General features: G+C 39.6%; 1 protein-coding gene across 1 annotated transcript; it reads left to right on the top strand.

Moving 5' to 3' along the window:
- The first annotated feature begins 10,053 nt into the window (after positions 1 to 10,053).
- On the top strand, positions 10,054 to 13,871 carry cckb (cholecystokinin b). Its single transcript, XM_067611995.1, has 4 exons — positions 10,054 to 10,138; positions 10,818 to 10,938; positions 11,068 to 11,223; positions 13,432 to 13,871. The coding sequence occupies exons 2-4, from the start codon at positions 10,818 to 10,820 to the stop codon at positions 13,566 to 13,568; spliced, it is 414 nt and encodes a 137-aa protein (XP_067468096.1). The 5' UTR covers positions 10,054 to 10,138; the 3' UTR covers positions 13,569 to 13,871.
- The last annotated feature ends 1,037 nt before the right edge of the window (positions 13,872 to 14,908 follow it).

Raw genomic sequence — 14,908 nt, 5'->3', positions numbered from 1 at the left:
TCATGCCTTTCTCCACCCATGTATGCCTGTGCATAGACATGTAGGCACACATGCAGTTGATGATAGTTCCCAGCTTTCATATAAGAGCTGACGCAGAGAGACGAGAGGGTTAACATCATTAGACCTCTCTGTCTCTCAGCCGCTGACTAGTGTGTTACACAAATGCACCAACACACTCATTATTGTTCATTTTACATGTTGGAAATATTTTGCTCACATGTGCAGGAGGCTGTGGCTCTTCACTGATAATAAGGTTTCAGCTTATGTTGTCATTGTAATCAAACCCTCGTGAATGATGAACTTGAGTGTTTTCTTCTTCTACAAGCCTTTCATATCTTTGTCTAACACTGCCCCTTCATCAAAAGCTTTTTAATTGCACCAAGTTTGGAAATGTGGCATGATTTAATGAACCCTCATCAACTTAATTGGATGCCAAATATTCACACACCTTTGATATAGCTGCTGACTGCACAAAAGTACACACACGTACACACAGATACACATGCCCAAGCATACAACATATACCAGGCAAACACAAATGTGCACACAAACATACTCGCACGATGGATCCGGCTTTTCCAGAGCAGCTAAGGAGATAATTTGTTATAGTGACACTGTGGATGTGCAGGGAATAACATCCTGGTAGAAGTCACACGTCTCTGAGTCCATAATTGGGAAAAATACATGTTTGAAACAGCAGCCATAACTTCAGCTCTCCTTGTTGAATGTCTTGTCTAACTGGCTGTCAAAGAAGTATTGATTAGTTAGCTATCATTCACTGAGAGCTATTCTTCATCTAAAACAGTGGCGGCATGGTTACTGGTTACTGCAGAGGAGAATGTATACTTTTTATTGGTAAGTTACAGGCCAAAAGGTCTAGAAACTTATTTATAAAAAGCGAGGCACAAACTTACACACACACACACATTACTGAGCTGCTGAGATTTATTTGGACAAAAAACAACAGACAATGCTTCTTTTATCAGGGTTGCGTCCCCTGATACAAACACTTTTCTAAATAAGAAAGTGCTGGTGTTATACAACAAGTCATGTAGAGAATATGCCGGAGATCACAGCATGCAGAAGCAGTTTGCAAGAATGTAGCCAGGGGCAAAAACCTGGCTGCTCAGTGCAAATATAAATATAAAATCTGTGTTGCTGCACCTAAATTCTATCTTGAACAAATTACACTGAAGGAAAAAAGATATAGAACAGATGAGATTTCTACCACAGACCTCCATTTGAGAAGAGTTTTACCATTAAAGAAGGTGAAGATGAAATTTGTATTTTCCATTTATCTCTGTTTGATGTCATGTAATGTGACTGTTTAAGCAATCACAGACACATTTAATAACATTTGCAGGTGAGTGCGGTTGTATGAGTCGACAGCAACATTGCATCATGAGGACAATAAAGATTTGACCTTGGATCAGAATCAGTCTCTTTTAGTGCTAACCTCATTAAAGGACAGGTTCACAATTTTTCAAGTCCCTCTTAAAACAACAGTCAGGTGTCCATACGAACACTGAAAGAGGTTTTCCTCACTGTAACCATTCCTCCTGGCTGTTAAAAGATCCCCTTCAAATGTGCTTTCAATGTAAGTGATGGGGGTCAAAATCCATTAATCTGAAGCTTATATGAGGCTTCAGCAGTCCGAGTTCCTCATATCAAGTGGATATCTGACACATTTACAGTCTTTGTAGCATCAAATTCCCTCTTTGTGTTTCCTCAGACAGTTGAGCCCCGTTGAGCTGCGGTGGAAGTATAGCAACAAAAAAGAGGGACTTTGGCACTAAAAAGACTATAACGTTGAAAGAAATCTACTTGATTTGACTCATTTGGATGGCTGAGGCTTCATGTTAGCTTCAGATAAACTTTTAAATACATTTTTGCACAGAGAGAGGACTGTGGATTTTAATGGCCAGTATGAGCAGGAGGAATGATTATGGCAAGAAAAACATGTTTCAATGCTCGTTTGGGCTCCTGACTACTGTTTTAAGACACACTTGAAATATTGTGAACCTAATTGAACCTATTGTAAACTAAGTCATATTGTTAGAGGCGTGTAATGAATTGAGCCCTTGTGAAGAATCTCTTTATATTTATATCTGCTTTATATTATTGGCTGGTTATGTGTGGGTTTATATATAGTATATTGGAGTCTAATATAAATATGATTAACTCCTAATTACCCAATTATAGTTTAATGTTATGGTTTATTAATGTTTGCCCTTATATTATGTAAGACTTACTGATATGTGCACTTTCTGAAATGGTTCTGTGATCTAGACAACATATAAGCATAAAAGCTATCAGTGAAAAAGACAATAAAATAGGAAACACCATCAAATATAATAAGGTAATATAACCTGCTTTCATGTTATGTGCTGCAGTGTAAAAGGTGCCTCAGGCTGTAAATCTCCCACCCCACCCCCCACCTTCCTACAACCACTCTCCCTTTTTCTCACCATTATCCTTTGACTGTATGGGAACCTTAGCTAGAGCATTAACACTGACACCTGCCTGAGATGTGAGCGAATAGGTTATTCGGTCAAGTGCTCATCTAAGCTGATATACTTTGGCGTGCAGATGGATAGCAAATCACAGGAAAACTGAATAAATGAATGTGAATGTTCTGTGACATGACATGTATTAAAACATGAGCAGGCCCTGTCAAACTTGACTTTAGATCAAGATGCTGAGAGGAGGAAAGGATCTACATGACTTTTAAAAGGGGGTTCATTGGTGGGGCACATATGAGCCTCAGTCACAAAGACTGTTCAACTGGTTTGCTGCTAGTGTTGCAGTAAGAACAGTGACTAAGTGCAGCCCTGTCTCCTAGAAATTACTTTGATGTAATACTCATTTGTTTTCCCAATTATGTTGCGGTGGGAAATGTAATTGCTACCATGATTATGTTCTCAGACAATATTTTTGCTTGTGAAGGAAATGTTACATTTTTGCTTCTTGTTGTTGTGAGGTGGTTGAGGTGGATAGTGGGCGTAGAAGGTGCAGTAGTTTATTCAGAAATCATATTGCTGATGGGCAAAGAGAAAATCAGATGGGTCCACATCCAAGACCGTGAGGTAAAGTATGTTTGGGAAACTGTTACCATACTGGTTAGTTTAATTATGTATCAACTGTATAGCAAGAGTGGATATTGTAGGATAACAAATGAAATATCATATGTTGTCATACATTGTATACATTCAATATCAACATGTTTGTGAATTGCCAAATGCATTAATTTTAATGTAAAGTTTACTCATCATGTCGATTAAAAAAATGTAAACTGGACAGCACTATTTTTTCTTTAAGATGTATTTGCTTTTGCAAATTAGGAGTATATATGAATGTTATTTACATGCATTATAGATCTGTGGGGAAGACATAAGTAGTAGTAAATGGTTTGAAAATCGTGGTTGAAAGTGCATGTGTTGACCTAGATGCCCATGTGTTGCAAATGAGGGGAAATCTTTTGGAAAGATCAGTGGTGGCACAGTGCCTTACTAACAAGTTTCATGTACTGCAGGTTTCCCTTTTAATTTGCCATCCATCTATATATTAAGTGTTGATTACAAAAATGTGGCATCTAATGTGCATGCTTGAAAAGTGTAACTGGACTGTTTCCAATGGTGGCGGTTTTACTGGAAAAAAGGAGGAAAAAGTGTGTTATTTAGATAAGACTTTATTGATGGTTGATTGACTGATTTGAGCCCATTAATGGATTTCTTAAGCCGTCCATCTGATGAGAGGGAATATGTGTTAGCTCCTTGGTTAGCACGACATCAACTAATCTGACAGAATTTCTTTTACTGCTTTACTACGACTATCTCACGTATGATACCTGACGATGTCTGATCAAATGAGAAAAAGGTTTCATGATCCCAGCAGCCTTCTGGAGCTCAAGCTGCAGAGAAAAACCCTAAAAGCAGGTGAGACAATGTTTTCATTACTGCTAATCAATAGTATCGACCATCCTGAGACGCTTTGAGTCTAACGGAGCTAAAGTTTCTGGCTTGCTGTTAATTACTAAGTGATAACAAAGACCAGTCACTCCCTCCCCTCCCCACCAGTCATCGCCTCTTCTCTTTTCTGAACCATCCTTCATTCTCTCCTCCTTTTCTTTTATTCACATCACACGTCCCTCAAATCCTCCACTGTCCACAAAGTCTCCCTTTTCTCTCCTCTCTCAGCTCTTGTGCATCTTATTCTTAAATGCTCACAGACACACAAAGAGGATCTTGATGTTGTTTCAGCGGTTAATTTAATTTCTCTCTGTCAATTGACACATGAGGGAGAAGGGAATCACAGATAAATTAAATAGTCTCTCTATTACAACATTTATATCTTCCAGTTTGCACATTTGTATGTCAGTCACAGGAGATGAGAAGAAGAGTAACACGGTGAAAACCCCGAGAACAAGAAGATTTGAGCAATTTGCACATGATAATATGTGTGACCATCTCCATCATAATGGGCCCATTGCTGCGGTGAAGCAAGTTCGGTCTCATCAACCCGTGTGTCAGAACAATTGATGGGAAGCACACGGTGTAATAGGTCTTTCTGTCCTGTCCATACTGGTGCTTGATCTCCAGGGAGATTCATTCACACAACACAGAGAAGTCGCCTAAAGCTCGGGAAAGAAAATGGAAAAGCTTCATGTGTGGAAATCATCCAGCAGAGATAAAAAAATATGTATTTTTTAAATAACTTTTCCGTCTTTTTCTAAGTTTTTTCAGAGGGTTTATACAAAATCAAATTAATTTTGACATGTGGAATTGAAAAGCGAGCTTGTTTACAGGTATGGTAATTTAAAGATGAGGGGAAAGAAAAGATTAGGAGCAAAGCTACTGAAGAGACATCTGCATAAAGATACTGTGTAATCAGTTTTTACTATTCCTAGCCATGCAGCATGTTTGTTACGGATGTATGGTTAGAAATTTCTTGATCGATTCCTTCCAGGTGTGTGTTTTTGCATGCATGTGTGTGTGTGTGAAAGGGTAAGCAGCAGAGGGTCCAGGTATCTTTTTCACATTGCACTCCAAACTGAATTCATTGGGATTCGAGTGCTGCTGGACCACCTCTGTACACCACCGGCACCATGCACACGTTGGGATTAATCAATAACAAGCGTGCGTGTGCTTGAATTGTATAAGAGCAAACGTACTTGCACGTGCGTATACGAGTGCGTGACTGCGACGGTGTTGTGGTGAAGCAGCTCAGCACTTGAGTTGAGGACGCAGCTTTAAGGCTCCACATGGAGAGGGTCACTGACAGTGCACTTTGTCATGCATGGCAGCTGCTCTACATACAAGAGCTCAATTATGAATGTGGCATTGGCATAGTGTGTGGTTTTTAGAAGTTTTTATTTTCATATTCATTTCAATTTCACTATTATTTTGCTTTCAGTGTGTTTTGGTTTTTCCATTGTTTAATCTCAGTGTGCAGTTTGAAGGTATGTCAGACTGTTAGCTCAGTGTAGCTTAGCCAACTTAATAGAGGTCTATGGGAACAGTAGCAGCTCCTTATACACATCAAAGTATTCTGATACATACATTTAAAGGAAGGAATTCAACATTTTGGGAAATAACACTTATTCACTTTCTTTCTGAGAGTTAGATGAGAAGAATTCTGAGCACTAAGTATGGAGCTAAACCAGGAGGTAATTAGCTTACATGAAGACAGGAAGCTGGTTGAAACAGCTAGCATGGCCCTATCCAAAGTTAAAAATGTGCTTACCATTACCTCAAAAGCTTAACAAACATATTAACACATTTTATCACATTTGTTTGTTCTACTATATACCTATTTCCTGGCAAACAACAGCTGGGCACATGGTGTCTTAATCATGCCAACAAATAAACGATCAGAAACAGGATTTTTACAGCTGTGGTGTAAAGCAGAGAAAAGGTATCAAAACTGATGGCGGCATCATTCTCTTTTTCATTCATCCCATGAGCTTGAAAGCATCTGTACATCAGATGTTTTTTTAATAAATAAAATTATAACAAGATAGCTTTGATCACTTTGAATTTTTTCACAATTCATGTCAACTTTTTGTATCTTAGCTTTGTTTTAAAATGACAGCCTTGATTTGTGCACACCATGACTGGATTGTCTTCATTGTCTGAGCACACACTCTCTCTCACTCTCTCTCTCTCACACACACACAAACACACACACAGCTATTTCTTATGGATACTGAGAGATGAGTGTAAAGTATGTAATGTTCCTGATGACATGAGGCTCCTGCTGAGCTTGAAATTGAAGCACAGTGACGTACGGACAACCACAGCTCACTGGGACATGTCATGAACAGTTCAACTGATTTAAAAAGTAAAACCATCAGTTTACTAATATATGTGAAAGAGCACTTACCTTTTGGGCAAAACAGTCCTCTGAGATTGCTCTGAGTGCACGTTTGTGTGTGAGGAGACACTGAGACAGATGCATTAATTGATCTATGCATTATTTAGCATGTTTACTAACTGTATACCAAAGCTGAAGTGGATGCCCTCAGCAAGGGGTCTCTCGCTGTCTCTCACATAATTGCAGATTTCAGTTTGGATTTTTGACAGAAATGCTTCCACTGTGTCCCCACTTAGACACTTTAAACAAACATTCAAACTCAACCTATCAGTCCAGATGTGTGTTACGTACATTCAGATATACATTTAGCCCACAAGAGCGGCAAATTTTTGCTCGCCTACACTGAGAGGTGAAAGAATAATTATGTCCAACAGGTTGCCTGGAGGCTGCGCACACACATATACACACACACATACATAAGGAGCAACCAAAAGTATATAACTCGAAGTAAAACTCACAAACACACACATTTCACACACATGCACGCCTCCCACACCACATGGTTAATTAATTCTAATTTGAACGCCCGTGGCCTCACCTCCTACACTCATGCCTTCTGATGGTGCCTGGAGAAAACGTTACAGCATCTTCAGTGCGCAGGGAAGACAGGCAGACTGAAGCAAAACGATGAATGTGAAAGTTTTTTTAAAAAACAGCCGGTGTGAGCTGACGTGATTGAGAGCGACTCATCGCTCCCCAGTGACAGCTGGGAGTCGTGGCCCAAAGTTCGCTAGGCCGCTTTGCATCTGGCAGCCAGAGGGGGTCAAATTGAATTTGAAGGATTTTCAATACTGGGAAATGCTGTAATGTGATCATCAGCAAACAAAACACAACAGGCACACAACCTTTTACCTTGTTCACATCTTGTATTACCACAGAGATGGAACAATGAGTCCAAACTTGCATGGACAGAGGGCCCTCTCACTGCTGTTTGGGAAGAAACTTTGAATTTAAGTTTCAATATATCACATCCTGTTAGCAGAGAAGAGTTCATACCTCAAATCAGAATGGCATCTGGGCTGCTCTGTCTGTTCAGATTCATGCAACTGTGCTTCATAGAGATTCACACTGACTGACAATATTATATGGCAGTGCAGACAGTAGTGATGTTCATGTGGTGTGGTGAAAAGAAAAGGTGCAGAGGTCGGGGTGGTGAATAGGCAGCCTTACTTGCCTTGAGTTGTTAACACATGAGCATTATAGGACTGATCGATGCCACATCAAGGGTGATCTGGTGTTCATTTGAAATCAATTGAAAAACAGTCACAGTGAACATTTTGCAGCTACATTCAATAGGAACTTTACAAATATGTTAAAAGATGTCAAATCTGATTAGTATTTTTTTTCCCCAATAATGCAAAATAGCTGCATGTGAACATTATTTGATTTTAATAATACAGGTGTATTTTTACATAACAAATATGTGAATTAAAGGCCTAATCTGTATTTTTTTTTGATGACATGAATTAGACATGTTCACATGTTTAAACCTGCCATAATAGATTTTTGGCCACTTAGAGGCAACACAAGTTGAAAACACAACACTGACATACAGTATAATCAAATTATAAAGTTGATATGATGAACATGTCAACACAAAGCAACATTAGCATTCATTTAGAGTTGTGTGTCCATCCACTTGATGGATTTAAGTCCAATTTTCTCACTTTTCTTTTTGCTCCTGGCTCCGTTCCACTATGTTTACCAGTTACTCACTAACTGTGTCTGCTGTTTGGTGCTGAGCAGGTAGTGAACACTGGGTTTCCACCTCTTTATATAGGGTTTCTCAGTCTTTTGCTGAAAACAGCTACCTGTTGCTGCCTGAAATGAGGTTGATGAGGATGGTTAGAGTGAGGCAAAACATTTAAGTTGTGGGCCGAAAAACCAAAACATTGAACTGAAAGACCCTAAAATGCTCTGTAGAAGACTCTAAGATGCTATGTAGGTGGAGGTGAGGGGAACTGCAGAGTTCAGAAGTCTTTTTGGGTTCATCACTATATGAGCGACACCTTTCACATTACATGTAGTTATTTGAGCCATTGTTAATATATAAAAAATATTATTAGTTTATTAATGCTGCAATGAACATAATAACATGAACATAATTTGTAGACATTTGGGACAATAGAGATAATGAAGTCAGGAAAGGGCCCCTTCTCTGTTACAGCCTTACTGTTTAGACTAACAAAACAGATAAATTTCTACATAACAAAGTTACTATAGTGCAGCTTTAAAGTCCAATCTGTATTTCTCTGACCATATACATTGTAGGCATATTCACTCGTTTGATTGGAGAGTTTTAGCTAATATAAAATGGGGATTTTGTGTGTTTCTTAACTGATTATGATTGAAAGTTTGGGCCTGTTTGGAATTTTTACAAACATTAATTTGTTATTTTAATTTTTGTGTAGTGTTAGTTCCTGTTTTGAAATATCTTTCAGTCCATTTAAGAAGAAAGTTTCAATACTTTGAATTTGATTTTAGTAGTGAGGGAACCCCTTGCTTTGCTTTTGTGTTATGGATTGTGCCTTTAAACACTTCATTCATCTGCACTGGCAGCATTTGAACTCAATTGTCAGGGGAGCAGTTACTGATTTTAACTGAAGCACTTCACGTACACTTTTACCTTTGTATTTATCTGGCACTTGATCCACATTTCATTGGAGCTCTCCAGGAGCACTATGAAGTGTGCGTGTGTGTGTGTGTGTGTTTGTGTGTTTCTATATATATATTCAGGAGGCTCACTGAACAGAGAACAGCTTTAAACTCCTCTCCATTCCTGTCGCTCATTTATCTCTCCTCATTGGACTACAGCAATAAAAAGATGTCTGTATTCATCCTATGTGATTCCCCAGCTGATGTTAACCTTAATTAACTGCCTCGCTGATGCCACGTTTTCCCGTCCACATAATCTCAGCAGGTAAAAGCAGCTCCAGGGCCGTGACAGAGAGCTAATCCTGTCATGCAGCAGCAGGCTGTCTGCTTCATTAATAAAAACATTAACTCACAATAGCTGATCAATAGCTGTTGACTCAGGCTGATTTGCTACATCTGCATGACAGATGAGCCAAGTTAATCCTGCGTGGTTGAGAGAGACGGTGGAGATGTCTCAGTTTGAGCTCAGTCGCCTGTTAAATGAACAAAACTGAAGATTCTGTAAGTGTGAACATCCACTGACATTTAATACATGTGTGGGTATGTATAAATACACACGACCACGCATGCCTGACCACATAGCCATCCCCCTTCCCATCACCCACCCACCCACTCACACATACAAGCCCATCGTCCACATGACATCAGCTAAAGTGGATTATTTTATCAGTAAACTGAATAAAAATATGATAATTTCCAGCAAAAGTAAAGAACTTTTCAATATTTCAGCAGTAGTTTTAAGCTCTACTTTTGATCCAGATGATTCACTATGTGCACACACGAACGCACGCACACACACACACACACACACACACACACACACACACACACACACGATGCAAATCAGCAAGACAGCTCCTGATGTTGAATTTTATGATAAGCAAACAGACAGTATTGATGAGGTTGGAAACAAATACTCACATTTGGCTTGTAAACACACAGAGGAATACACAGGATGTACACTGACACACACACACACACACACACACACACACGAACACACACAGGGCGCTGAGCAGGGAGTATAAAAGGGGCATCCTTCCCACTCAACAGAGAAGTGCTCTCCTCACTCTCACACACTCTTCTAACACGCTGAACCTCTTCTGTAAAGGTAAGGAGAATACTTTTTTCTTTTTCATTATATGACAGAGTAGAAAATATTATTGCATTTTATGAGTTGGTTTTTATTTTAAGCCTATAGTGAGAACATTTTTTACTTTCTAATCAGGCTGGAATAATATTGAGGATATTCTTATAAAAGAATGGGGGGAGGACAGAATTAATGAAACTGGTGGCAATTTTATCTTGAATATTTGATGCTACAGATTTACTATATCTTGTTCTAAAATTATTGATAATTTAGAAGTTAGATTAGATTTTATTCACTTGCTTTCATTGTATTACATTCATTTATTTCCAGAGATGTTTCCTTAAAGCAAATTGGAAATGAAAAATTCTTTCAGCTTTGACAATCGGGTCAATTTGACCTGCTGAAATGGGGCTCGGGATATTAAGACTAAACAGTCCACAGCGACCAAAGCTGTTGTGTTGCGTGCTGTGCCCCGGGTTGACAGTGTGAATATGCTGCTCTGATTCATGTGCCTTCTCCGTGCAGCCAGAGTGATCATTAACTGTGAAAGAGCAGTCGTCTGGCAGATGACAGATGGTTGTAGTTTCTCAGTTTGGAAGATGACTGTTCAGTCAGGAGAGGAGAGCGCCGTAAGCTCAGACTGGACCGGATCTCAAAATTTCTCCTTATTAAACTTTCCCTGTGTGTCTCTTTGTTTCAGATGACTGCTGGGCTGTGTGTGTGTGTCGTGCTGGCAGTCCTGTGTACGAGCTGTGTCGGGCTCCCTTTATCCTCTCAGCCCCTAGACGAGGGCCAGCGCTCTGTCTCTGCTGCCTCTGAAGGTACGGGTTTGTCACCGCAGGCGAACACAAGCCCCATAATGAACCGGAGGCGCATTCATTAATATCACAGTGAGTTTTTTAACATCTGACATCTGCTCTGGTGTGTCTCTGTCTGTCCATGTTGAGCAGCTCTCCTTGAGGCTGACACCCACACCTTGGGGGAGCCCCACCTTCGACACAGCCGCTCTGCACCCCAGATGAAAGCTCTTCCTCTGGCTGAGGAGGATGCAGACTCCCGGGCCAACCTCAGTGAGCTGCTGGCAAGACTCATCTCCTCCAGGAAAGGTGTGTGTGCAGGTGTATATGTGTGTGTTTGCATATGTTTGGGTATATATGTTAAGTACAGCTGTCATCCTTGGTCTATCTGCATCCTTGAAGGATATATGTGTATTGTGTGTGTGTGAGTATATAAAGAAAACATCTGGCAACAACATTATTATTATTGCATTATTATTATTATTATTGCAACATTAGTTAATTTTCAGAGACAAGTGCTTTTTCCCTGCCATTCTCCTCCCCTCAGTCCTGCTAATTACTGGAATCAGTGTGCAGCCAGCTTTGTAAAATGAATTAGTGGCTCTGAAAAGCTTTTGTGGTTTGAAAGAGCGTGCATGCCTTCCGGCCATTCTCTTCATACCCTCTTCACTTTTTTCTCCTCGTTTGAATCCCAGTTGCTTGATTTTTTTTCTCCTGCTACGCCAAGAGAGCAAGCCGTGAACCCTGTCATAGCTCCTCATATTCAGCTCTCTGATCTCTCTGGCAGTGTGACAGGACGGGGGAAATATCTGGGCTTTCACAGTACACACACACTGTTAAGATCTGAATAATCAGCTTGGGCTTCCAGATGTGCGTCCACACACGAGGTCTCTTTGCAGAACAATTGCTGGAAATTTTAATGCACGTTTTTAGAGAGCAAAATGTTTCAGCGGTGGATTAAAGATTAGAAAAAGAAAAATGCTCTGAAGAGATGTTTTCTGCATCTTCAGTGGGTGATTTACAAATCAAAACTAATTATTTTCATGATTTGTTCACTGCCAACAGACTGGAAGAGGAACACTGAGAAAATAATTGAAAGTGTGCATTTAATTTCTTGAAAACCGGAATCCTTTTGGTCTATGTTTCATTAGACATTTAGACATCCACACACACATATATTTGCATGCATTAGAAATATTGTTACATGTATTCTGTTACATGATATTCAGCTCAAATTTGGGAACAGAAAAAAGGCTAAACAGACTTTGAAACTTTTCACTCAGACACTGAAGTGTATAAAATGTCAAAGGGCACACTGAAATTAACATGGAACATCTCAGGGTACGTGTGCGTGTGCGTCTGTGGGCGTCTGTGCTCGTGTGCTTGCTGTTCACTTGCATGTTGCGGTGTAGGAGGTGTCGTTGTCGAACCTTCTGCAGCCAATCTTCTCAGCACACCAGGGAACTGAAACACTGTGTTTATGTGTGTGTGTGTGTGTGTGTGTGTGTGTGTGTGTGTATGTGTGTGTGTGTGTGGATGTGTGTGTGGTGCGTAGGAGGATGTGGGCGGAGTGAAAACAGCATCTCTGTGAGCGATTTCTAACCAAATGGATAGAAATCTTGATTCACTTCATTTAAGAAACTAAAGATTCAGAGATCAGAATCTGATTTTTTTTTGTAAAGGATGGGAGGTCACAGTGTGTGTGGGGGGGAGATAGGGAAAATAAATGAGGGTTCAGTGATCCTTTCAAGGGAATGGACACACAAATTCGTGCACACATACACATTGAGAAATATATATGCATGAGTGCACAAAGGAAGAGAGGCTAATAGTACGTTGTCACCCGAAAGTCCAGCTGTTTGAGAGAGAGAGAAATAGAGAGAGGAGAGAGAGGGGAAGGAACCACTACTGGGCAATTAAAATGATCACAAGCAAACAAGCTTTGGAAGGCAGAAACACCATGTCCATTAAAAATAAAGTGTAAAATGGTAATGAACTCAAGTGTCATTCGAGGGCAGAAAATTGGATCCAGAAAAAGTTGTAAAAGTGATGAAATTTTTAATATTAAAAGCATAAATCACTGAAAATGCATTTCAGTGCAAGAAGACTATCAAGTCCTTGCTTTGTGAGAGCATCATTTATGTCCAATCTCATCCCAAATTTACTACATTTAATTAGATGTAACATTTCCAATAAAACTGTGATGTTTTAGTTATTAAAAAACACTAAATACATCATCTCAGCTCAGTCAGAGTGCCTCACAGAATCAGAAATCTAATTCAAGGCTCATTCTCTGTGTTATTGCAGCACATTTGCTTGCAAAATCAGAGCAGTGGTATTTCAAACTTTTTTCCACCATGCAGGAACAAAAGTAGGACCAGGTTTCTCTGAAAAATACTAATTTCCCTCCCGCTCTGCTTCTCCTCCACCCACTCGTTCTATCACTTCCATCTCTCCTCCTCACTCTCCTCCGTGCACACCAACAACCTCCTCTCTCCATGTCTCCTCTCCTCCCAGGTTCCGTGCGTAGAAACTCCACGGTGAACAGCAGAGGCAACGCACTGAGTGCCAACCACCGGATAGCAGACAGGGACTACTTGGGCTGGATGGATTTCGGCCGCCGCAGCGCAGAGGAGTATGAGTACTCCTCATAAAAGGCTCATAACCCTCTGTACGGGCACACGAGAAAAAGAGAAAAAAAAAAAAAAACCCACGCAAGCTGGCCCCTCACTGTCTCACAATAAGAGTCTATTTATGATGTTTTTGTTGTACATTTGTTTGTAAAACTGTAATAATGCAATATACATATGCCAAATTTTGCAGAAAAGCTCTCACTGTCCAATGGTTTGTTTGTTTCTGGTTTTCTCTGGTTTCTTTCTCATTTTTGGGTGGAAAGGATCGGTATGGTGTCAGGGTCTGTTGAGAGTAACTGGACTGAATAAAGATTGAAAATATCACTCTGTGCATACGAGTTCTTCAAATGCAGTGCATGCCATTTAAATTAGATCTCATTCATTAGGTTCATTCATACAATATGCACGTCAAAAAACAGGATTATCTGCTAAAATCTCATGCATTTTTATTGTAGTATTATAGTACTAAGAATACATCACAAAACAGAATTGGGATGACAGCATGAGCTGGTCTACAACTGAAACTCATCACATATGGATAAGCAAACACAGCTGCTCTAAAAGTAATTTTGGTGATAGTTTATGAGGGCTAAGGTCTTCTGAGAAAAAGAGGATTTAAAATAATCCTTAAACATTGGACTAAATATTTGATTATGTTCCAGCATTGTTCCATATTTGATAGGGATTTATGTAACACATCCAAAAATTTGTGTCAAAGTCCTTTTCTATTGGATTCATTTTTTTTCATTTCTTCCTTTTACTCCACAAATATCAAATGCAAGAGAGCGAGAGGGATTTTGACAGACTGGTAGCTGAGTGTGTTAAGCACAGTCTTCATGAGCATGCAACTGAAGGGAACTCAATACAAAATTCTTCATAGATTACATCTAACTCCCTCTATGCAAAATAAGACAGTTTATCATCTCTGTGTGTAAAAGGTCTCAGAGAACGAGGGATTCATTTTCATCTTTTTTGACAGTGTAGATATATTTCGCAATTTTGGAACTGTGCAGCCAAAACTCAAATTAACAAAGCTCCTGGGCTCTCTTTGATGGGTCTACCCTCTGAAGACTTCTCATTTCCTCCTCTGAAATTTAAATTGCTGGATAGATTATTGTTTTTATTGTATTTTGTTGGAATAGATTAAGGAAACACCTTCCGCTGTTGCCTTGTGGAACAAATAAATCTTTAACATGAGGATTTGGATGCCAGTTCTGAACTATCTCCCTCCAGATAGTTTTGACATATGATTAAAGGAAGCATGTGTATTAAAATGCAATCGTCAGGACTAAATACTGTCGCTGATGTCACTCATTTGATCACTTGCTGAAGGTGGATGAACTGAAAGACTTGTTGAGGAC

This window comes from Thunnus thynnus, chromosome 15, assembly GCF_963924715.1.
Source record: "Thunnus thynnus chromosome 15, fThuThy2.1, whole genome shotgun sequence".
Taxonomy (NCBI): Eukaryota; Metazoa; Chordata; class Actinopteri; order Scombriformes; family Scombridae; genus Thunnus; species Thunnus thynnus.
The sequence above is the reverse complement of the archived record's forward strand: the minus strand, read 5'-3'. Positions and strand labels throughout refer to the sequence as shown.